At 37.5% G+C, this 26,691-nt stretch overlaps 1 protein-coding gene across 2 annotated transcripts in view; it reads left to right on the top strand.

The window, feature by feature from the left end:
- Positions 1 to 26,691, top strand: part of atrnl1a (attractin-like 1a) — a 395,368-nt gene that overhangs the window by 54,694 nt on the left and 313,983 nt on the right. For both annotated transcript variants that reach the window (XM_055018323.1, XM_055018322.1), the window contains exons 5-9: positions 1,377 to 1,585; positions 8,579 to 8,753; positions 8,850 to 8,937; positions 12,753 to 12,999; positions 22,619 to 22,802. In XM_055018323.1, the coding sequence (XP_054874298.1) occupies positions 1,377 to 1,585; positions 8,579 to 8,753; positions 8,850 to 8,937; positions 12,753 to 12,999; positions 22,619 to 22,802 (903 nt within the window). The remainder of the gene's footprint in view (positions 1 to 1,376; positions 1,586 to 8,578; positions 8,754 to 8,849; positions 8,938 to 12,752; positions 13,000 to 22,618; positions 22,803 to 26,691) is intronic.

Here is a 26,691-nt window from a genome sequence, read left to right as displayed (position 1 = left end):
TGATGGCGGCAGCATCATGACTAAAGCATGGTGGTGGCAGGATCATGACTAAAGCATGGTGGTGGCAGCATAATGATTGAAGCATGATGGCGGCAGCATCATGACTAAAGCATGGTGGTGGCAGCATAATGATTGAAGCATGGTGGTGGCAGCATAATGATTGAAGCATGGTGGCGGCAGCATCATGACTAAAGCATGGTGGTGGCAGCATCATGACTAAAGCATGGTGGTGGCAGCATAATGATTGAAGCATGATGGCGGCAGCATCATGACTAAAGCATGGTGGTGGCAGCATAATGATTGAAGCATGGTGGCGGCAGCATCATGACTGAAGCACGGTGGTGGCAGCATAATGATTGAAGCATGGTGGCGGCAGCATCATGACTAAAGCATGGTGGTGGCAGCATAATGATTGAAGCATGGTGGCGGCAGCATCATGACTGAAGCACGGTGGTGGCAGCATCAACAACCATGCTCACTCTCAACTATTATTATTTATTTATTACTCAGTTTAAGCAATAAATTATTAAAAGTTTTGAAAAATAACCAGTTAAAGTTGCAGCTCGAGCCATCAAAATAGTAAATATTTTTATTTTTAACCAAATGAGCTGGTAAATTTGATGTAAAATCACACACAAGGACACTGAAAACAGTGTTCAGTTTATTAAAATACTAATTTTATCATAGCCAATTAATTCTTGTCGATAAAAAGAAATGCACCTCATATAAGTGTGTGATAATAAACTCGAAAATGTACGAAACCAGCAAGTTTCTCTGAACAGTCTAGAGTTTTTAATTGAAAACTGTTTTTTATATTTTGATTTAATGACATAACAAGCTGAAAAACACACTAGAAGATTATCTTCTTTGATAAATGCTTTACCTGTGTAACATTTATTGTGGAAATGGAGGAACATTTTGAATGTAAATCCAACATTTATTCATCTTTTACCTCTTTTTTGGCCTCCACCAACCTTCAGCTCCTGGCTAACTTCATCTTGCTACTGTTTGATGCTGAACACAGATTTTACAAAGAGCTTATCAGAGCTTATTTGCAATAAACATCTGTTTGCTGTAGCTGGAAACAAACTTGATGTGAATATTCCCTGAAGGCAGCGTCGCCCTACAACAGCTTTCATTTTACCTTTTATAATTTGAACCACTGATTTCTGTTGCTTTTTAAATGATGTCACTGTCAATGAATTTTCCTAGAAGCTCAAGTGTCTCAGCTCGTAACACATTCATGAGGCCTCTACAACATCTCAAGGCTGTGTGCTTATCTAAAAATAATATCTGCCACAGCTTCCCCTCTGCCTGCGGCGCTGCGCAACCTTGAAGACGTTTCTTGACTCGCTGCCTAATTTCGCCTCCCGCAGGATAAACTCTTGTCCCAACAACTGCTCGGGCCACGGCAGATGCAGCACTGCCAACTCGGTGGCTGGTCGGGTGTACTGCGAGTGCGACGAGTACTGGAAAGGAGAGGCCTGCGACATCCCGTACTGCAGAGACAACTGTGGCAGCCCCGACCATGGCTACTGTGACCTGACCGGGGAGAAGCTCTGCGTCTGCAACGACAGCTGGCAAGGTAAGAGGCGGGCACGGCTGAATTTTATCAGGGAAATTAAAAAGTAAGGGGACGAATGCATAGTAAGCAAGTAAGAGCTTCATTAAGGAATCTTTGGCTTTCCAGAGGTGCAGCCAGAATGGCAAGAGGAGTTACTGGAAAGGCCTTTTTCTCATTTATCAGTTCAAGTAAAGTTTATGATCCCAGTAAAACAGGAGTGTCAAACTCATTTTAGTTCAGGGGCCACATTCAGCCTAATATGATCTTAAGTGAGCCAGACCAGTAAAATCACAGCATAATAATCTATAAAGACCTCCGAATTTATCCTTTGTTTTAGTTCAAAAAAGTGCATTCTAAAAATATTGACATTTAAGGAATTATCTTTTTACAAAACATGAACAACTTGAAATTTCTGTTGAAAAATAAGTTCAGTTTCAACAACATTATGCCTCAGTTTATCATTTATGCATTACAACTTCCAGATCACAGAGTTTCTACAAAGACACAAAACATTTAGTCACAGGTATCTGGAAGTGAATAATATAATATTTTACTTCATGATCAAAAAGACAAAAGTGAGACAAAAGACAAACAACAACAAAAACAATGCAAAACGTTACAAGAGTGAGACGCAAAATGTTAAAAACCAGACACAAAACGCCAAAAATTAGACAAACGACATGAAACAAAACAACAGAGACAAAAAATTTACGTCAAAAGTGTCAAAAAAAATGGACAAACGATAAAAATGAGCTAAAAAATTACACAAATGACAAAAAGCAAGAAATCAAAGTATACGAGCAACACAAGCGAGACAAAACGACACAAATGATACACAAAACAACGAAAAAAGCAACAAAAAATGACAAAAAATGAGACAAAAAACACAAGTGAGACAAAAAGGAAACACAAAATGACAAAAATGAGACAAAAAAGGACAAAAACATGAGACTAACAACAAAAGTCTGTTATGATCCTGCTCTAGCCACTGCCCTTCTTTCTCCTTCCTCCTCTTTTCTTCCTTCTCCCTTCTTCTTCCTGTCTTTGTCATCTGTCTCTTGTATTTCTCTCCTTCATTCTCCCTCTTGGTCTCCTGCTTCCTCTCTTTGTATCTGTCTATCTGTTTTGTTCTGTCTCCCTTTGGTTCCCTCTGTTTGTCATCTGTCTCCCTCTTGTCTCTCTTGTCCCATGTTTCCTCTCTGTCCTTGTCTGGTACCTCTGGCTTCCTCTGTCTGACCTGTTGATCTCTGTCTTTCTGCCTGTCTCACTCACCTGCCTGCTCTCCTGATTAGTTCTGTGAATCACCTGCACTGATCAGTCCATTGACCTCACCTGTCTGCAATTACACCTCCACTAATTAAACTCTGCTCATTCACTCATTCCCTGTTGGACCATAGATTCTGTTGCCCTTGTAGATTCAGTTTCTCCCCACCAAGCCTGCCACCTCCTCACTGCTTCAGCCCCATGGACTCTGCTGCTCCCTCCTTAGCTTAGTTTTGTTAATTCAGTTCAGTTTTGTAGACTTCCGTTTTTGTAATCACAGAGTTTGCTTGTAGAGTTTTAGTAGTTTTGGTTTAGTTCTGTCCCCCCAGTTCCGTTCTCTATTTATGTATTGATTAAGTTGCTTGGTTAAATAAATCTCTCTCAGTTATTCACTTGTCTGCCAGTTTTCTCTGTGTCTGCGCTTGGGTTCTCCAGCTCCCCCGTAACAAAGTCAGACAAAAAAACAAGACAGAAGAGACAGAAGAACAATGAGCAATCTAGTATTTTACTTTATGATCAAAACAGCTTGTCATGGTCTTCAAATTATTTTAAATTCAAAGTTTTGCTAATTTGCAGTTAATGTCTTCTCTGTAATTTTTACACTTTATAAAGTCGTCCCATGGGTCGAATTGGACCCTCTGGAGGGTTGATTTTGGCCAACAGGCCGCATGTTTGACACCTCTGAGGTAAAATAAAAGATCTGGTAAATTTTTATTATAGGTGTCTATAGGTTTAGGTCAGAACAGGTCTAAATTAAAGCAGTTTCTGGGTATTTTTTTACTCCTGTTGCATTTTTCTTCACTGTTGGCTCATTTTTCACTGCAAAAAATCCTGCAACTCTGTGGCTAGAAGTAGAAATAACTAAGAGATGTTTTTCTGTGCTTTATGAAAGCATTTTAATGTCATATATTGTTAAAAAGAAGAACAGAAAACAGCAAAAGGCCATTTTCCCATTTATCAATTCATAATACGTTCATGATCCCAGTAAAATAACATATCTGGTAAGTTTATATCAGGGATGTCTATAGGTTTAGGTCAGAATAGGTCTAAATTTAAGCAGTTTCTGGGTGTTTTTTCACTCCTGTCACATTTTTCCTCACTGTTGGCTCATTTTTCACTGCAAAAAAGTCCTGCACCGCTATGGTCAGTAGTAGAAATAACAAAATTCTAATGCCGTATGTCACTGAAAAAAGAAGAAAAGACAAAATTGAATTTCTTAGATTATTTACCTGCAACGAACACGCCTCACATTTTTCCAAGTGCTAAAAATAGTAACTTTACATACTACAGATATGTTACTACTTGATTTTTAATTTGTCCCCATTCTTGTCTCCTATCTGCTTTGTAAAAGCATGTTAAAAAAGAAAGTTTTTGAATTTTTGTCATGTGACTGTTGGCTACATCTGATTAATGCAAATTCTTTATTTTTAAATGAGGCATCAATGAAATTTTGATTCAATATAATTTTAAGCTTTCTGATATAATGGCACATCACAGATGAATAGTTCAAAGGCTGTAGGAAATGTCAATATCTCCCACACAGTTTCTGCTGTGCTGCATGAGGACACTTTAGTCATTTTATTTTATCATTTATTTTTTAAAGGCAACATGCTTTTCAAACCTGCCAGGAAAACTTTGGGATTTAGACGGTTAATTAAAAAATATATTTCTTTTGGGTGACTATATTTTATTGTTCAGAGAGGGATTGCTTCACTCCTACATAGACTAATTAAAATTTTACATTTTGTTTAACCTTTCTTTAACTAGGAAAAGGCCAGCTGACATTAAGGATCTATTTTATTAGGGCAGCAGCGCAATTTAAGGTTATGTGGCGTTTTAAGTAAGGTTTCCGTCAAGATTTTGAACTTGTTACGGCATCATAAAATGACAAAAACTATAGATCACAAGTCATAAATGTCAATAATCATACAGTGGCAGTGTGAGTCAGTCCAAACATGCACATCTTAAGATTTCTGCCGCCAAGTCATGTAAAGCTGCTTTGACTTCATTTAGTGAAATCAGCTCAAGATTCAGGCAATTCTGCTTTTGAATATGATCCTAGAGAACAACATTTCTTTTCCTGATTCAGTCAGACTTTGGAAACAGAGCAGCATTTAAAACAACACTCAGACTCTATAAAAAGTACATTTTTATGACAGTTTTCAGCATCTTTTGACTTGCCAATGGCCAAAACAGTGCTAAATATTAGGTATTTTAGCTCCAAATATCATTATAACAACTTACTGCATAATCACAACAAACAAGGTCAATGCAACTTCTATTTATCCTCTGAACAAAGACCGCATTTCCCATGATGCCTATCATGAAAAGATCTGTTTGATGTTTTGTTCATTATTAATGTGAAAAAGGGGAATAAAATGGGAACAAACAAAAGGAGGAGAAACAAAAGCCCAACTGTCCTGTTTACCGCCGACATCATGTTGCCTGATTCAATGTTGTTTCATGTCGTAAAACTATAGATGTGATTCTCTGGGAAATATGGCGTGGTGGGGAATAACAATATATGTGGATTTATTTTTTTTTTTGTTATTTATGTTTCAGTTGTGACCAATTTCCTCTTGCAGCAGCAACTTTATGATTTGGGATTATGGACAGATGGCTGAAAAGAATTTTACACTGATGTCTGTTTCTTGGTTCAGTTCAGTGATTGTATAGGCAGTTAAACAATTATAATCTCTCACAATTATGATGATTTTTGCAGCAGAATTTTTCAATCGTGTTATATTTTCCAAAAACATGTCACTTTAGATCAATTTTATTGATGGAATTAATCGATTTAGTCACATCGATGCAAAACTGGCCTCTGATTTGTCTCCAGATGCTTCATATTAAATATTATAATGCATAATATTGCTGCTATGACCATGAATAAATAATAATAGGAATAATAATAATGATGTTAATTTAATCTCACCCCATGAGATGCTCTTCTGTGGTGAATTAAGTGGTGAAGCACTGTCCCCTCCTGGACTGAAGCTGTAAGCACAAGGAGAAACAATACAATGACAGAAGCCAATTTCTTTCCTTAAAATATTGTTTAAAAATAACAATGAAATCTCCGAGAGGTTAGATACCCTAAAAAAACAACCAATAAGACCATCATTGAAAACAGGATTATTAAGATTGTGCAGCCGAATTCAAAGTGACTGTTCTCAAGGCTGTGCAATAACAACAAAACTTGAATTATTTAAAAACAATAGAAAATTTAGAAAAATAAGGAGGCAGAGATTTTAATGCTAAAGTGCAGTGTGTATTGTGCTAAAATGAATTTTAAAGTTGATGAAAATCCTATCATAATTTAATATTTTTTTCAGGATTCCCTTGGAAACCTTTAGAATATTTTGTAACAGCGCATTTTCTCTGAATAATTGACTGAACAATTCAACCTTTAACGGATTAATTACACACCTTTACATCTGAAACATGTACAGTAAACTTCGCCTCTGAATGCAGAAATCCCACATTTCGGACAATGCTGTGCTGAAAATTAAATTTGTTTTCCTATTACAATGGATTCAGTGTTGTGTTGATTTATTTATGAGCAAGAAACAACAACAATTCTAATATCATAATAAGTTGAGAGTAGATTTAGAGCAAATAAACAGGTAGTGAAAGTGAAATCCACACACTCTCTGTGACATTTTTAATGCCGCATTGGGTCAAATAGTTAAAGCAATTCCATGTTCAGCCTTTTAATTTAAAGCAGGGGTGTCAAACATGTGGCCCGCTGGCCAAAACTGCTCCACCAGAGGGTCCAATCTGGCCTGCAGGACGACTCTGTAAAGGGTAAAAATTACAGAGAAGACATTAACTGCAAATTGTCAATTTGTAAAACTATAGATTTCAAATAATTTCTAGACCATAACAAGTTGTTATGATCATAAAGTAAAATACTAGATTGCTCATTGTTCTTTTGTCATTTTGTGTCTCACTTTTGTAGTTTTTTGTCTGACTTTTGTTGTTTGTCTCATGTTTTTGTCGTTTCTGTTTTTTGTCATTTTGTGTTTTCTTTTTGTCTTGCTTTTGTTTTTTGTCTTGTTTTTTTCCATTTTGTTACTCAATTTTGTCATTTTTGGTATCATTTGTGAAATTTTTTTGTCTCGTTTGTCCAATTTTTGTCGCTTTGTAACTTTTTTGTCTAATTTTTTTTCTCCTTTTTGTTTTGTTTCATGTCGTTTGTCTCATTTTTTGTCATTTTGCGTCTCATTCTTGCAATATTTTGTTTTCTTTTTCTTGTTTTTTTTCTTTTTTTTTGTCTGACTTTTGTCGTTTTGAAGATAAGAAAAATACTATATCATGCAGTTCCAGATACCTGTGACTAAATGTTTTATGTCTTTGTAAACACTTGGATCTGTAAGTTGTAATGTGTAAATGATAAATTGAGGCATAATATTTCTGAAATTTAACTTATTTTTCTTCAGAAATTTCAGGATGTTCATAATGTTTTGTAAAAAGATAATTCCTTAAATGTGAACATTTTCAGAATGTACTTTTTTGTACTAAAGCAAAGGAAAAATTTGGAGTTATGATTATTTATAGGCTATTGATAGGCTGTGATTTTAGTGGTCCGGCCCACTTGAGATCAAATTGTGCTGAATGTGCCCCTGAATTAAAATGAGTTTGAGATCCCTGATTTAAAAGATCTGCATGCTGATAAATCATTCTCCATACTCACTACCATCAGTGATGCTACTTTTTTTGTAATGCTGTTTGTAATTTGTGATGACTTTGTGCAGAAACCTGGTTTTCACAAAGAAACAAACAGTGTTGCTTCCTGTTTTGAGGGCTTAAATGACATTTAAGAGGTCAGACTCTTATCTTCTGACAGATTTAACATCTTATTTCTAAATGTTACGAGTGAACAGTCCTTCATATGAAAGCAGAATGTGTAGACATCAGTGTGGTAATGAATGAGGTGTGGAACGCCGCCCGGCCTCAGAGCAGCCATCAGACGCACAAATAATAAAGGTAGCTGTCGTCATAGCAACTGCCATTTGTCAGCAGAAAAAAAAATCTGTTTTTGTGTTAATGAAAAGAGCATATTCTGCCATTTGTCCCCCCCCCCCCCAGCTCTCCTCACCCCCACATCTGCAGGAGACGGGTATCTGGATGCAGTTTGCATCAGTGACGGAGTGTTTTTCGTTTGTTTCATTGCCTCGTGTCTCGTTTGTTTCCTACCGAGCCGTTATTTATTCATCAGAGCCGCCCGAGGCCTCAGATCACCCCTCATGTTTCTATCCTCTTAGAGGACTTTAAAAGGTGATAGGAGATCTTTATCTATTCAGCATGTTCATACGGTGTTTTTTTGGTTTGCCAAAAGAACACCGTATAATAAGATGTCAGTGTCATAGCTGAGTGTTGACACGCGTCCTCACTTTTTTCCCCTTTCATGTAATTACAAAAGATAATTGAAGTGCAGTAAATAAATAGCTTGTAAGGTTTTGAACAGTAACAAAACATTGGAAGAAAATGTAAATTATTTATTCATTTTTGCCATTTCTGACTCTTGTTTAGTGTAAAATCAACAAGTTTTGTCAGGTTTGATGCCTTTTTTGATGCAGTGTGTAACTTGATGGTGTCATTTTAAAATCATTAGCAGAAAATAACACTATACCTCTTGTTATTTTGTGTCTGTTGTTGGTTGTTGTGTTTAATGGTGTTTGTGCAGCCATAAGAGATACTATTTACCTAAAAATGTGTTTTTTTAATTCCTCTCTATTTCTGCCTCAGGTCCAGACTGCTCTCTCTCCGTCCCCTCCACTGAGGCCTTCTGGGTTCTGCCCAGCATCAAACCGTCGGCTCAGTCTCTGGGTCGGGCGTCCCACCGGGCCCTGGTGCATTCTGGGTTGATGTGGGTGGTGGGCGGCTACTCCTTCAACTACTCCAACTACCACATGGTGCTCAAGTAAGCAGCGCCCATCCGACTCACCACTACAAAGCTCGTTTTGAAGCTTTAGTGGTTGTCAGGGTTGAAGTTTTTTGAATTCCTTTCTCTTTGCAGCTACAACTTGGAGACGAGCACGTGGGACGTTGTTCCTGTCAACAACGGTCCTCTCTACAGATATGGACACTCACTGGCTCTGTACCAGGTAATGCACTTTAGTTCACAAATAGTAAATAGAAAAGACAGTAAATTAAAGCTGCACACAGCATTGGTTGGGTCCTGGCATCCTTGCTAGTCAGCGAATCCAAGCATGTCCACCAGGTGACAACTTTTGATCATCCATACCTGGTGTACATCCTGGCCAAACTTGAACTCTGTTGCAGTTACCCCATTTAAGTTTATAGCTTTTTAAAATGTGCAAAAATTGGTCCAGAATCATCAAAAACATGTCACATAAATCAAAATGGCTGACATCCTGTTGTGTTTTAGGTATGTTTTAGGTCAATTACATTACTGTGTGTTTTGAAGAGTTACATTTGCCTACCAAATTTCATAGCTGTAGGTGACACATCCTGGTCTTGGAGCCTGTTAGATTTTTCCAGATGGTGCTATTGAGCCATTTTGTCTCACACCTATGCAAGTTCCATAAAATATCTAATTTTTTGCTGGTCTTAATGTGTGTGCAAATTTTCACACGTTTTCAAGTACTTTTAGGCCTTCAAAATTGCTATTCAAAACAAGACAAGTGTTCAAGACGAGGCACACCTGTGAAGTGAAAACCATTCCAGGTGACTACCTCATGAAGCTCATCCAGAGAATGCCAAGAGTGTGTAAAGCAGTAATCAAAGCAAAGGGTGGCTATTTTGAAGAATCTAAAACATGACTTATTTCACACTCTTTTGTTTACTACATAATTCCATATGTGTTCATTCATAGTTTTGATGCCTTCAGTGAGAATCTACAATGTAAATAGTCACGAAAATAACAAAAAAACATTAAATGAGAAGGTGTGTCCAAACTTTTGACTAGTAGAGTATATACACATTTGTCATCCCTTATCGATCCAGCAGCGAAAACATCACTTTTCTTGCCCAATTTTCTTTAACTGGAGCCAAATTTTTGCTGATATAGCAGCATAGAGGTGTGTGCAGGTTGATGCTTCACTGTGCAAAGTATCTTTGGAATGCACATTGCATTATTACAGATCAAAAATGATGTCTGTTTTGCTGCACATATACAGAGTTTTGTGTCTTATTGTGTATATTTGTCAGTGCCCAGTTTATTACCTCATATTTAAAGTAGTTCCTTCTTTGGCATAACTTCACACTTCAGTTCCGCTCAGTTGCTTTTTACTAGTTTACATCCCCGAGCTGCGCTTCAGTCCGGCTTCAAAACTCTGACAATTTACGGGCTAATTTTGAACAACATCGATTATCCTCCTGTAGAAAATTAACACAAAGATTTTCTTCTCAAATTAAACGGCTCACTGCTTCTGATTGATTCCTTTTGTATCTCCGCTTTGACAAATAGCTCCACAGTCTGCTTTGTGATAAGCATTTTGTTTGTCATTGAATATTGGGAAAATAACCCCAAACTAAATTGATTCTGAAAGGAAACGTATGTCGCAGCTGTTATCTAGTAACTGCTCCTCCTGTGTGAAGCGTTCGCAGCGATATGAGGTCGTTTCACAACATTTTCCTGCAGACTGAGCCATTATTCGAGTTGCCCGTAAAGAAATGAGAACATCAGAATGATCCCCGGCAGATCAATCACGTCACGGTTCGGAGCTTCAATGATGTGTCACTGTCCAAACACTGGATGTTCTGAGAGCAGGAAGTCGTTTAATAGTGAAGGACGGGAGGGAGAATGAAGACGAATGTCTCTGTTCTGCTGTGCTGAAGGTGAGATTTGATCCGGAGGAGGTCAGAGTGTCAGACTGAAGCCTGCAGATGATTTGTAGCTGACAGTAACTGTGTTTACTGTACACCAAATCCTCTCCGTTCCACTGGAGGAGGATGAAAGGAATGACTTCGCTTCATCACCGGAGTTTTTCAGACCTGACATGTTTTATTTTGACTTCATTCAGACATCCACACCTCTCACCCTTCAAACTCATATTTTAGTTCACTCTGCTGCACCACACAGGCCTGTAAAATTTAGGAGTGGAGTAAATATTAGATCGAGTTGCCTCATCTGCAGGGATTTGAAGCTGCTGTAATTCATAGTTTTACATTAAGAATTGCTGTCTGGTTGATTATTTACCGTGTGAAAGCTGGAGCTCGAGAAGCTCCCAGGCCGCTGAACTTTTACTGTCAGATGGAACCAAGTTAGCAGCTTTCTGGTTTGTTTCCAGACTTTATTCAAAGCTATGCTAAGTGGTGTTGGCCTTCTTAGCTAACACTAACAAACAAGTGCTCCTGCAACTAATCCTTGGAAGGCTCATAATCACATCTGCAGATGCTAATCCATAGCCCCTTATTAATCAGAAACACATTGCCCGCCAAAAAAAAAAAGTTGCACACTAATATTTCATTGGACTGCCTTTAGCTCTGAGAATGACACACATTCACTGTGGCATTGTTTCGATAAGCTTCTGCAATGTCACAGCATTTATTTCTGTCCAGAGTTGCATTAATTTTCTACCAAGATCTTATATTGATGATGAGAGAGTCGGACAAAGTCTTCTCTAGCACATCCCAAAGATTCTCAGTGGGGCTGAGGTCTGGACTCTGTGGAGGTCAATCCATCTCATGCTCCCTGATCCACTCATTCTCAATGTGAACCCAATGAATCCTGGCATCATCATCTTGGAACATGTCCATGTCATCAGGGAAGAAAACCTCCACTGATGGAAAGACCTGGTCATTCAGTATCTTCAGGTAGTCAGCTGACCTCATTCTTTGGGAACATAACGTTGCTGAACCTGACCAACCCCAGATCATAACCCTAAACCCCACAGGCTGGTAGGAACTAGTCATGATGAGGGCATCACTTCATCTGCCTCTCTTCTTACCCTGATGGTCCCATCACTCTGGAACAGGGTAAATCTGGACTCATCAGACCACATGACCTTCTTCCATTGATCCAGAGTCCAATCTTTATGCTCCATAGCAAATTAAGTGTTTTTTTCTGATTAGCCTGGCTGATCAGTGGTTTTCTTAGAGCTACACAGCAATCCTTTTTTGAGTTCCCTTCACATTGTGCATGTGGAAGTGTTCATATCAAACATAGTCGTGAGTTCTACTGTTGATTTGCTATGATCATCTAAGAGTTTGTTCCGACCACATTTGTTCTTGTTCAGGTTTTAATAATGCGTTGGACGGTTCTTAACCCGATTTTAGCAGTGTCAGAAATCTCCTTAGTTGTTTTCTTTGCTTGATGCAGGGTATGCAGGGATCAGGTGTAGAAACTCATGAATAAGCAGGAAAATGGATGCTAATGTGCTTTCGCTTATTTAATGAAGGGGGAGCGATCATGCTAAGTCCTTGAGCCACAACTTCTGTCCTTCCCAAAACATTCTGAACACAAAAGGTATAAAAATCAGTTCAGTACATACATAGTTCACAGTCTTTTAGCATGTTTCTGCCATTTTTATTGTGTTTCAAAGCAAATCTGTGGATTTCCTTTTCACAGGTTGCAAACAGTAACTTAATTGCCTCTTAGAATCTTGTCTTTGCTGATGGCATTGCTGCAGTATTGTCCAGGTGTTCTTCAGGATATAGGTTTTATTTTCTCTCCCAAACCCAATAGTGGTAAAAAAAACAAAACAACCATAGACGACTGAACATGAGATTTCAGACTACTCTCCTTTGAACATGCACGCATAAGTTTAATCTCAGAGGCCATATTTGCCATTAAAAAATAATTTAACAACATGAGAAAGTTCTCCATTACAGCCAGACGAAACATTCCCACATGATACCTTCACAATATTCTGACATGTGCATCCGTAAACACACAACATGCTCTGTGACCAAACTGATTATTTCATCTCATCCCTCTCATCTGTTTCCCATCCAGGATGACATCTACATGTTTGGCGGGAAGCTGGAATCAGGATCCGCCAACGTAACGGACGAATTATGGGTGTTCAACATCCCCAGACGCACCTGGTCGCCACGGAAACCAGCCCCACCTCCCCCGTTCGCCCTGGAGGGTCACACGGCCCACGTGGTGGAGCTGGCCGACGGCGAGCCGGTGATGCTCGTCTTCTTCGGATACTCACCGATCTACAGCTACAGCAACAAGGTCCAGGAGTACAACATCAGTAAGTGCAGCGTCTGTTTGTTTGTTAGGTGATTATTTCACCCACTCAACAGCAACAGTTCTTGGCATTTCTCTTTAGTCCTGTCACAGTTTTAATAATTTTTGCTGCAGTATGAAGTTCTGCACTTCTTATGACAAAATTGGAATGCCTTAAATCAGGAGTGTCAAACTCATTTTAGTTCAGGGGCCACATTCAGCACAATTTTATCTCAAATGGGCCAGACCAGTAAAATCACAGCATGATAGCCTATAAATAATCACAACTCCAAAGTTTTCCTTTGTTTTAGTGCAAAAAAAGTGCATTCTGAAAATGTTCACCTTTAAGGAATTATCTTTTTACAAAACATTATGAACAACCTGAAATTTCGGTTGAAAATTAAATTCAATTTCAACAATATTATCCCTCAGTTCATCATTTACACATTACAACTTACAGATCCCAGTGTTTCTACAAAGACACAAAACATTTAGTCACAGGTATCTCGATCTGAATGATATAGCGTTTTACTTTATGATCAAAACTAGAGGTCGACCGATATTTCGGCCGGCCGATATTTTGGGCCGATATAGGGACTTTTTTCAATATCGGCCATCGGCCGATATTTACAAATATAAAGCCGATTTGTGATCAGGCACCCGTACGGGCAGCTGCCGCGACTGCTTTTCCCTTAGAAGGACCCCCGGCACTCAGCGGAGCATGAGGGGAGCGAGTGAGCCAGGCAACAACAAGCCTCGCTCCACACCTGCTTTTTTGGTAAAAAAAAACAGGTAAGAGATTTGTTTCTTGGTAAGAGAGAAAATGCAATGTTGATTTAGCCTTTAAAAGTCTTTACTGTGTGATCATCAAACTGTAAAAGTTAGCCGTTTAAGTTTTAGCGTCAGCCTCAGGCATACAAACAAGTGAGAAAGTGAAAGTAAATCTGTGGATGCACTGTGTGTGTGTGGTGCGCGCCTATGCCCAGAGCGAGGCTGCTGCACGTCCCTCATCTGCACACCCAGCGTCCGTATGTTTATATTATCTAATTATACTAGCAGCCCCGCCCCCTCCACCCTTAAAAATCGGCTTCTACAATCGGCTTTAGATATCGGCCATCGGCTGAAAATTTTTTTAAAAATCGTTATCGGCATCGCCCCTTTGAAAATCCCATATCGGTCGACCTCTAATCAAAACGCCAAAAGTCAGACAAAAGAAAGACAAAAAACTACAAACAAGACAAAATATTACAAAAATGAGGCGCAAAATGACAAAAACAAGATACAAAACAACAAAAAATGAGACGAACGAAACAAAACAAAAAAATTTGACAAAAAAATTTGACAGTGCGCCAAAAAAATGGACCAATGACAAAAACAAGACAAGAAATTACAGAAATGACATAAACAAGACCAAAAATGACAAAAACAAGAAACAAAATTACAAAAACAAGGCAAAATATCACAAAAACAAGACACAAATGAACAATGAACAATCTAGTATTTTACTTTATGATCAAAACAACCTGTCATGGTCTAGAAATTATTTTAAATTTACAGTTTTACAAATTTTTTACAACAATTTATGGTTAATTTCTGACGCAAATCATTACAAAGATCAAATAAAAGTAGAGCCTCTATAATATCTTACAAAAAATAATTTAAAACCTGAAATCAACGTCTACATCTTTCCATGGGACCACAGGTGACTCTACATACTACAGATATTTCACCACATTTTTGATTTGTTTCCGTACTTGCCTCCTATCTTCATTGTTTAAAAACAGCCTGCAGTTCAGCCAAAAACTTCCAGAATTTTTGTCACAATGTTGTTACTTGCAGCTGAGTCACTAATGGCTTCATGGTTGCAACAAGGTGTGCAGAATTTTTTGTTTTTTACAGAATGTAGTTCATGCAATTGGTTAATTTTTGGCACAATTTTAAAATGAGACAATTAAACAGATTTTGGAAAATGATTGTACTTCTTCATATGGAGCAACACATCCCACATGAGCAGTTTAAGGACCTTTAAAAAGTTGGAAATTAGATTATTGTTTGTGTTTTGCAGTTTCTGGGTGTGATAAATTGTGTAATTTTGTTGAAACTCCTTTCAGACCTGACGGTGGGTTTTGGGGTTCAGAGGATTAATTGCTTTTAATTGCTTTTTTTTTTTATTGATGGAAGTTCAGTCATTCCCACAGATTTACATTTTATTTTAACTTGTCGAATCCACTAGGTTCTAATTATTGTATTTATTTGTGTTTGTGTGCTTATATTAAGGTGGTAGTAGGATAAAATAAGCTTTCTTTGTCATTAATTTATTTCATCTTCTCTAATTCTTTGTTCCACAAACACACAAGTTCAAATGTTATAAAAACAACCAGAGCTCACACAGCTCCTGAAGATTTTACCCTCAATGTCTTCTTCTCTTCTTACAGAAACGAAGCAGGTGAATCTCAGATTTACACCTCAAACATCAAAACCGCTGTGAAAACTTTACCTTAAAGAAATCAAATCTTAGTGTCTGTGAGCCAAAAATTCTGAGGCGTTGGAGCTGAAAGTTTAACAGACTGCACGAGCAACTTTTTTGTGAGAAGATGTTGGAAATGTCCTGATGCGAAACACACACACGAAACTAATTGGCAATCAGGCTTCTGCCTGTGGAGCATCTCATCATCAAAAAGTTCTGCAAGACACCACACAGCAGCTTTTCTTAGTTTTTCTAATGTCATCTGCACATATAAACCATCTGCATCGAAGTGGAGCCTTGAAAGTATTATTCTTAGACTTCAGTTTCATTTTTATTGCTGAGGTTCAGGAACATATCACGGCTTTGGTTAAAATATGACACCTTCACAACATTTTAAAAAGCAACTGCAAGGGAGAAGTGCCACTGCACCTACAGCAGGACACTGGAATATTTGTTTGATATAATCTCCTACCAGTACAGATTTTTGAGTCTTTTTGTATGAGACATGGCTGCAGAGAGGAACTGTGAAATTGCATGTGAAGGAGTTACCGTACTCTTTTTATTCATGTAGTTCATACTTTACTATTTTACAGCAGGCTCACATATGGTCAGTATTTCTGAAAAATAGCTTGACAAGCCTTAAATATGATCAATAAAATCTTAAAATCACTCTTAAAATGAACACACTAGACCAGGGGTGTCAAACACGAGGCCCTCCAGAGGGTCCAATCCAACCCACGGGACGACTTTGTAAAGTGTAAAAATTACAGAGAAGACATTAACTGCAAATTGTAAATTTGTAAAACTATACATTTCAACTAATTTCTACACCATGACAAATTGTTTTGATCATAAAGTAAAACAGATTGTTCATTGTTCTTTTGTCATTTTTTGTGTCGTTTTTGTAATATTTCATTGTGCTTTGTTCTTTTTTGTCTTTTTTTGTCTGGCTATTGTTGTTTGACTCATGTTTCTGTCGTTTGATGTTTTCTTTTGGCTCGCTTGTGTTTTTTGTCTAATTTTTGTCATTTTATGTTTTGCTTTATTTGTTGTTTTGTAAATTATTTTTGTCATTTTGTGAATTTTTTTGTCTCACTTGTGTTGTTTGTCTTATTTTTTGTCTTGCATCTAATTTTTGTCATATTTTGTCTTGCTTTTGTTGTGTTTGTCTTTTTGAAAGTAAAATACTACATCATTCAGTTCCAGATACCGGTGACTAAATGTTTTGTGTCTTTGTAGAAACGCTATGATTTGTATGTTGTAATGTATAAATGATAAACTGAGGCATAATATTGAAATTGAACTTGTTTTTCAACAGAAATTTCAGGATGTTCATACTGTTGTAAAAAGATAATTCCTTAAATGTGAACATTTTCAGAATGTACTTTTTTGCCCTAAAACAAAGGAAAAATTTGGAGTTGTGGTTATTTATAAGTTATTATGCTGTGATTTTACTGGTCACTTGAGATGAAATTGTGCTGAATGTGGCCCCTGAACTAAAATGTGTTTGACACCTCTGCAATAGACTGGCTTTGATGCTCTGGTGGCCGTTTAGGAGTAAATCCCTGTTCCTCCAGTAGATGGCTGTGTTGCAGTGTTTCTAAAGAAGCTGCTGTAACCAGAACCACATGTTGAGGAAAACACACACTTTAACACACAACTCAAATGTGTGTGCAGCTCCACACTAAAACACACACTTTACAGAGTGGTCATTAAGAGGAGGTGTCATCCAGGCCGGAGTGTCTGAGAACAGACAATGATTAATGAATCCTCTGCATTCCCTCACTCCCCCACCTTCCTGCCATCCTGCTTTTTTTTTTTTTCACTTTTCCCTCATCCCGCCTTCTGCAGCCCTGATTCCTCATCTCCCTCCGTTGTTTTTCCTCTATTTCTGACCTCCCTCTGTCATCTCCATCACCTTCTCCTTCCTCCCCTCGCCTTGTCTGTCCGTCACTTTCATCCTCGGCCACCTCTCCGGTCTTCCTCCCTGCTTCCTCCCCGACGGTGTCACGGCGACGAGCATCATTAGGCTTCGGTGCAACCTGGACGTGAGCAGAGGGGAGTCGAAGCCGAGTGTAAAATATGAGATAAAAGGATTTAATGACCACTCGGAGAGGCAGGTTCACAGCAATTAGCTGCCAGGGATGAGAGAAGAGTTGACCTTCTGCTTTCTTGTCGTCTCCTCATAGCTGCTTGTCTTCCGATCACTGTGCCTCCTGGTTCTTTTCTTCGTGCTTTTTGTTCCTGAATGTCTTTCTTTTCTCAGTTTAATGCAAAGCAGGAAGCTTTATTGACTCCAAAAACACGCTGCCAAAACTAACACTTAGTTTTCAAACATAAACGTTTTATTACAGTGAGGACTCAGTTATCAAAAATATGTGCTGAAGCAGAGATTTTACAGCTGAAAACCAAACTTTGTTCACAGAGGCACTGTTTTTAACCCTTTGAACCCCAAAAAATGCTGGCAGGCTTCACAAACATGTTGCTTTAAAAAAAACAAAAAACCTGCCAAAATCACACCATTTATCAGAGCCAGAAACTGTAAAAACAAAGAGAATCAGCACGTTTTTCAACTTTCCAACTCAGATGTATCTAAATCTAAACTTAAAAAACAATATTTCCTCTCAATCAGTTCATTCTTTATTCTAAAATTTGCAAAAAAATTTAACATTTGCACTCAACAGATTCTGTGAAATACAAAAAAAAAATCTGTTTTTGGGGGCCATTGTGATGCCATTAGCAACTTAGCTTGAATTAACAGTCACATGACAAAAATTCAGAGACTTTTGGCTGAACTGCAGGCAGTGTTTACACAATTAGAGAGAAGACAAGTATGGAAACGAGTCAAAAATATTAAATATAAATCCTTAAACTACTCGTGTCCAAATCTCAGCTTAATATTGTGATATTTCATAAAAATCAGTTTATTCTACATTTGCGAATTTGCCAAAAATGAACATTTTGCACTAAACAGATTTTGTAAAATCCACAAAATTCTGCAGTCTTGAGAGCAACTGTGAAGCTATTAGTGACTCGGGTTAAGCTAACATTTAAGTGACAAAAGTCAGAGACTTTCAACTGAACTGCAGGCAGTGTTTACACAAAGCAGAGAGAAACCAGGTATAGAAACAGAGAAAAAATGTAAAATATAATCCCTTTTAATTACTCGTGTCTGAATCTAAGCTTAATATTGTGATCAATGTTGATTGATTATTGTGATTGTCAAAATCTGTTTGTTCTACATTTGCGACTTTGACAAAATGTACAATTTGCACTAAACAGATCCACTAAAATAAAATGCTTTTTCCCCACAAATGTAAAGAAAATAGTGACTCAGCTTTGACTAAACATAAAGCAACAAGAATTTAAACACAAACAGGTTGTGTTCACATAGAGCAGATAGGACACAAGTACAGAAACATGATGAAAATAAGTGGAAAAAACATCCGTAGAACGTAGAATCACCATGTTTTTCTACTATTAGTAATGCTGTACATGTTGATTGCAGCTTTTTTCAATTTTTGCAGAATAAAAAAAATAATCCACTTTTTTATGATTTACAATATAACTTTATTTTACTGAGAAAAAGAAACATTTTTGAGTTCTTTATCTTCTAGTCATGGATGTGTTGTTTCCATAGAGGAGCAAAATAAAAACCCAGAAACTCTTTGAGGTTTGGAGGGAATTTGTTGCCAACATTGTGGGATAAACTAAAATCAGCCAAGAGAAGAAAAAAATCTGATTTGTTCTTCTGCCAGAACAGTTTCAGCTTTTCTCTTGGAAGGAAAAGAAAAGACTGGAAATTTTAGAGTCATTATAGAATCATTTATCTTCCTGTGTTTAACCAGAGGTTTCTGTGGAGAAACAGTTAAGCAGTCAATCTGTGATCAGTGAGTTCAACTGTGTCAGTGTGATTTAAATAGTGATGCCAATTAAACTGTTCTTTCTTTTTTCTTTTATTTGTTCTTTGCCAGCTGTTGATTGTCTATATACAGTATGACTTTCATTTTCTTTCCTTCTTTTGTGCTGTTACTCAATAGATTAATTTGAATGTTCAATGCAAAGGTTTTTTTTTCTTTTGTTGGTTGCGTGCCAGTCGGGAAACTGAAAACCTTCAACGTTACAGCCACTGACAGATTCAGGGAATCCTTCTAATTCTGTTGTTTTAATACAATTTTGCATTTGTAATCCTTGATCCTGACTTTCATGAGGATCAGAGACGTTTTAGACCGGTGGTTTTAATGTTGTGGCTGATCAGTGTAAATCAGGGGCGTCAACTCATTTTAGTTCAGGTTCCACATTCAACCCAATTTGATCTCCAGTGGGCCAGACCAGTAAAATCACAACATAATAACCTATAAATAACCACAACTCCAAATTTTTCCTTTGGTTTAGTGTAAAAAAGTACATTCTGAAAATCTTCACCTTTAAGGAATTATCTTTTTACAAACATTATGAACAACCTGAAATTTCTTAAGAAAAATAAGTTCAATACCAGCAACATTATGCCTCAGTTTATCATTTACACATTACAACTTCCAGATCACAGAGTTTCTACAAAGACACAAACCATTTAGTCACAGGTATATAGTGTTTTACTTCATGATCAAAATGACAAAAGTCAGACAAAAGAATACAAAGAAACAACAAAAACAGAATGATGAGCAATCTAGTATTTTACTTTATGATCAAAACAACTTGTCATGGTCTAGAAATGATTTTAAATTTATAGTTTTCCAAATTTACAATTTGCAGTTAATATCTTCTCTGTAATTTTTACACTTTACAGTCGTCTCATGGGCCGGATTGGACCCTCTGGAGGCCCGGTTTTGGCCTGCGGGCCACATGTTTGACACTCCTGATGTAAAGGCCACTTAAATTCTTTCACCATATATTGCATCCATTCTATCCCAAAAAACTTGTACAACATTTTCCATTGTAAACCTTTTCCTTGTTCCCCAACTGTTTTCCCATAATTTTCATTTATTTTATTTTTTTCTCTACAAATCTTTAGATATGCAGGAAAAGAGCAGTTTGAAGACATTTTTTGAGCTTTACCTGCTGGCAAATTTAAGAATTTGCATTGAGTTTAATGTGACATAAGAGACATTTTTCATGATGTAGCCCAGGCTATAATGAGAAACACTGTATTAGTGGTGTTTTTACCAGGGTTACCACAAGTTGACACTAGGGGGAGCTAGGTGGCAGGACTACACTAATCAGCCAGGCGATACTCCCGGCATTCCTTGCTGTGTCGTTTCAAGATCGTCTTGCTGCTCATGCTGCGGAAACGTTCATGCTATGCCAGACTTTGTTCAAACTGAGTATTTAAGAGTAGTTAACTTCGACCTTACTGTCCATGACTGAAGGTACAGGTTTCGGATTCACTGGTGAGTAAAGAAAAGTCCGATATCTGTTGTTAGTCTTTAGGAATTTCCGAGTGAAAAAATTGTCTCGCGCTAGCCGCGATGCTAACGGATATAATAGGAAATCCCATAGGCCTATGCTAATAGCATTAGCATTTAGACCTCGGAAAAATGTGCTTAGCAATCCATGTATTTAGCACGTGGAAGTGTGAATATTAGTACCATGAAGTTAAAAATGACTCTGTTGCGGTCATAATGTGTAATTGAGCTACTGTAAATAAGTTAGGCTAAGTCTGATGAATGTTAACTGTATTTAGTCAGTTATACTGTCTCGCTGTGGAGTTTAGCTTTCTCACACTGAGCTTCAGCAGTTTACAGTGTGATAAAATGTCATAATGTGCTTCGTAGAAGGAAATTAATTATCTCTAACCTTAAACCAGAGTAATTCATGTTGTTAATATTGTTAAAAATGTTACAGTGATGATTTCTGATGCAATTGATTTGAAAAATTTATAATTGTTGTACAACAGATCTAATTGAAACTTGTGAAGGTTATACTGATGCTTGGTAGTATTTCATGCCACATGTTGAAGTAAGGTAGCCTAATTTGATAATGATATGTAAATAACGCTTTTTATGGGTGCATGGCCTGTTTATAGATCAGGTTTTGGTAAAGGGTGGATTTCTAGACCTGTCCAGCATCCAACAGAGCATCCATTAAAAGATTCATCCACCAGAGAACCTACAAGAACTTGAGAGACAGAGAGAAGGAAGATTGTTCCTACAAAGGATTTACTGCATTCAGGGTGCGGTAGGACAGATAAAAGACACACACACACCTGGATTTTGCCCCAACGATCGATCCAACGACTAACACTAATTGTCATTTTTGTTGTTATTGTGAAGTTAACCTGCACTACGTGTGTTTATTTTACACCTTTTGGCAAATTCATTTCTGTTTTGTGTCTCTTTATTGATGTTCAGACCTCAGGCTCCGAGCGTCCTGTCTTTCTGATACTGGTCTATCTTTAAGATATTTATAGTTTTAATGTAACAAGTGCTACAATTAGATTGAAAGTTTTTCAATTAAAATTCATGTCTTAAAATGACTTATGTGTACCTTTACACCTTATCTGCTTCCCCTAGAGTGATCTACGTAGTCACTGCCTTCTTCTTTCCACATACACTACCGTTCAAAAGTTTGGGGTCACTTAGAAATGTCCTTATTTTTGAAAGAAAAACAGTTTATTTCAATGAAGGTAACATTAAATTAATCAGAAATCTAGTCTATTCTTGCAGGTGAAATTACATCCACTTAGTGTGTTCAGGTGCACATTTATGATGCAGATTAAATGTGAGAATTAAACCTGGACATCTTCCATCTCTCCTGCTTCATTTAGGGTCTCAGGTTGCTTCACTGTTCCACATGAAGGCACGTTTTCTCTTTAGAATCCCCTCCACCTTCTAAAGCTTTGTTTGTCTGCCTTTTGTGTCGTCTTTATCGCAGCCTCCTTGGATGATGTAATCTTTTCCTGTTTTTAATAACACTTTCCAAGCACCCAAATTAATCTGAATGCATCACACTGCTCTAATAAAGGGGAGCTTTTAAATTCAGAAAACTCATTTTCTTTGGCCTCTCCTACTGTTTGGCTCTTCTCTCGCGCCGTCTCACCTCTGGAATTAAAAATGCTTTTGATATTTTTTTGGCAACGAAAGTGCAAAAGCCAAACTTGCCAAAGCATCAAAAGCATTTTAAGGGCTCAACTTTGCTCCGTGCTCCATTAATCAGACGTCTGTGTTGGTGGTCTCAGGGTCCAACTTGTGGCAGGTGGTTTCGGCCGGAGGCGCCGTGGTCCAGGGAGGTTACGGCCACAGCAGCGTGTTGGACGAGGCCAGCGGCTGCGTGTTCGTCCACGGAGGCTACAAGGCTCTGACCAACAACAAGTACGGCCTGGTGGACCACATGTACCGATACCACGTCCACACCAAGACATGGTGAGAAAGCACACCTGAAACTCTGCAAAAACACTTGAATAGATACTGAAGCCCTGCAGCTACACTGAAAGCTGCCAAAAATAAAAGTTTGACATCCTGAACTGCTCGTCTGGTCCAGGGTTGCTGGTGAATAGTCAGAAGAAATTACGTACAAACACTTTTCCTTGACCACCATGAAAAGCATCAAGGAAAGATGTTTGAACATGATTACTGCTGTGTCCAAAATCATCCACTCATTCCCTACTTCCAATCTACGACCACTATCTGGTAAACTATGTAGGAAGTTGGACATTTCAGACAGGACTCAAGTCTCAGAGCTGTTAATTACATCACTGCTGTTGCTTGATTTAATCCCATCAGATCGATGCTGGCGATTGCAACCCTGACAGACCAAATCAGAGTCCGGCCCTGATGACATACGTAGGCCGATATAGATTCACAGTGATAGCACCACCTGGTGGACAGTTTTGATAGTTAGCCATCAAGAAGCCCATAGACTGAAATACACACTCTGTTGCAGCGTCACCTGGTGGACATGCTTGGATTTGCTGACCAGCAAGGGTGCAAGGACCCGAGCAAGGGTGCAAGGACCCGAGCAACGCTGCTTGCAGCTTTAATTTGACTTTGGTTTTCTTCAAATAAAATGACATCTCACCAAATTTTAAAAAATATACTGCACATTTATATAAATACGTATATAAACTCTCAGTGGATGAAGAGAAACCAGCATGTTGTGGTGAGAAACAGGAGAGGAGTTTGAGAATAGAAGACTCTGACAGGAGGTTTGACCTCAGCTGACCCCAGACAGATGGATGGGTGAAGGAGGATGCTCAGCTCCGTCGTTTTCTTTCCCTCCACTCAGTATACGTTCACATGCGACCGTATGCATACACTACCAGACGCTCACATGCAACCTGCCGTCTCTCAGTGGCTCTCACTTTCCAGATGGAATTTGTTGCCGGTGTCACCCGAGCTCTTGGACTTTGGAAAATTTCAAGAGCAAAAATATTCCTGGTCACTCTATCCAGCTCTGCACTGATATTAAGACCTCCCCTCCTCTGTCAGCAGAAGGCTTGTGAAAAGTACACCGTGGTATGATAAAGTTGTGTACATGGCATCTATATGTTAGTGGTTTCCAGCTGGTTCAGCTTCAGGATCCACGTATGTGTTTATCCATTAAATCTAGTTTCACATCCTGGCCAGTTTAACACCTGTTCAGTCTTAGCTTACAGCAGCTTTACGTAGAGCTCTGCAGTGTTAATATCAGTTATTAGTTCGGTAAAAAAGCACTTTTCTTCAGCAATTGAATCAATATCTGTTTTGCAAGATAATATATGCGCTTTTTTTGTGCTTGAAGAAATAATTTGTGTGGGGTTTTTTTGCTGCAGTTTTAACTCTGAAAGTACATTTGTGATTTTGATGCACCAGTTTGAATACAGAAAATCAGTTAATTCCAGTATATTAATCAAAACATCCAAAATACCACTCTGGGAATTAAATAAACACATTTACCTACATACTCTACATAAGTACAGTTATAGGGTTTCCATTTTATGCTATTTTATTTTTTCATTTCACTACATTTATCTGCAAACTTTAAAAAATACAAAACAAAGTTAAAGATTAAACTAGTGGTTTTGAACTTTTTTAGCTTCTTCGTATATGTAATGTGTATTAGACTCACATTTCAGATGTCTATGAGTTGTATCTGTCACCAAATTTTTTTTTCTCACTCTAAACTTCCGTTTCATTTCAATAAATGTTCCAAGGATCCAATATTGAAGCAAAAATAAAAGATTAGACAAAAACTCATAGCAGATTTGTTTTTTCTTCTTTCTTCTCTCATTAATCACATGTCAACCCATCCGATTTATCTGTTGTTTCTGTACATAAAACTGGATATAAAGTCATTTAAACCTGCAGTAACATGCTGCAGACACACTGATGCTCCAATATTAATAATCTAATAATGCCGTATTTAATAATGTAGTAGTCAGAGGGACTCGACCAACAGTTTTTCTTTCACACTCATACTATGTTTTGCTGCTATGCACTTTTATTTAAGTAGGACTTCAAATTACGTCATGGGATATGTTTTCTTTGCTGTAATTTTACTTGAGCAAAGAATCTGAATTCTTCATCCACAACTGTTAAAGTAACTGTTCAAACTGCGAGATAAGAAATGCTGCATGCATGTTCTGCAAAAAGCTACAAATTCATCTGCAAAAGTCAGATTTTAGATAAATATGAATGTTTTATGTCTATACACTCCTTAAGTGACTTTTTTTTGTCGTTATTTACTGCAGAGGTATTTATTTAAATCCTGCACGGATGAGATCTTAGTTTCTCGCTACAAAAATGCAGCAATAACAAACCGTCAGATGCTGAAATAATATCAGAGAAAAAAGATATAAGTTCTGTTTTTTAAAAAAAAAAAATGTTAATTTTTTTAAAGATGACTTTTCAGAATGAGACAAATCTCTTCTCTTGCAGTAAAACCTGCTTTTCTCTGTACTAAGCATGTTCAAAACACTCATTTATTTTTTACACAATAACTGCTGTGTTGAAATTCTTCTATAGTTCTATACACTGGAAGAACTGTATTTAGTGATTTATGATGATTAAGACAAAGTAAGATAAGATAAGCTTTTATTGACCCTTAGATGTGTAAGTGGGTCAAAAATGACCCGGTGAGGTCGTTTTCTTGCAATATCTTTGTAATGAAAAGTTTTTTTCATTTCATATTCCAGCTATTCCTTGAAAAACATGTTTTTGATATCATTCCATTTAAATTTTTGCCTTTTGTATTTTTAAAAAAAATTGTACTTTTGTCTTTGGCTACTACTCCGAGCTTTATCACTGATAATATCACACAAGAGTGTAATATTCTTCTTTTTCAATTATCAAATTGTTCAAAGTCTGATATAAAGTGAAAAATAAACATATTTCAAACATGAAGTCATTCTTGTGTGGACCAAAAATATAATACAAATGATAGTACAAATTTTTATTTTTGACCAAAATGACAAAAATGGCATAAAAACACATTGATTCTTATCAGTTCCAATCACTCATGCATGTAAGGGTTAATCCCATAGTGAGGAAGTTTGCAGTGGAATATTACTGGAGAAATACAAAAAAATAAACCGTAATGTGCATACTGGTACTGGTTCTAGAAATAACACAAAAATTGCACCAATTTTAATCTATACTGCACAGATTTGTGTGTAAGTAGAAAAATAACACTGTACACATTCTAGTAAATTATATTGCACTAAATGTATGAAATCTTCATAATTTACAGCTATTAATGTGTTACTTTTTGCACCAAAAACAAGTATGTGTTGGGTATGTAACACAAGCAGTCCTTACTTGATTTCTTTACTTTATTTCAAGCCAACGAATAGCATGGAACAAACCTGCTAGCAGGGTCCTCATTTCAGCAGCGCTCTTACCCTGCTCTCCTTCCTGCTCACTCTGTCCTCGAGCGCCCTCAGGTGGTTAGGCGAGACACCACATATCCCCCTTAATTAAGCCACCATTATATCTATATGAACATTTTAGCTGTGAAGGTGAATGAATTACAAATGTTATTCGTAACTGGCATTAGTATTTAGAAATGAACTTAACTCATGCTCTAATGTTCATAAAATCAGTGAACCCTTCTTAAAGTCTGCATAAAGAACATGAATAAAGTAACAGTAACTTTGCAGTCTATAAGTTTCTAACATTATCCTGAGCAGTTAACTATTCGTTTTGTTCAACGCACAAAGTCTTTAGTCCACTCAGGCAATCGTCTGAGCCTGACTGGTCTGGTCGAGGGTGTAGGTGTCACTGGTGGTGTTGGTGGTGTGTTCACAAAGTCCAGTGGCGGTAGTTGACCATTACT

Source organism: Amphiprion ocellaris, chromosome 16 (assembly GCF_022539595.1).
Source record: "Amphiprion ocellaris isolate individual 3 ecotype Okinawa chromosome 16, ASM2253959v1, whole genome shotgun sequence".
Lineage (NCBI taxonomy): Eukaryota > Metazoa > Chordata > Actinopteri > Pomacentridae > Amphiprion > Amphiprion ocellaris.
This window is presented reverse-complemented; position numbering and strand designations above follow the sequence as displayed.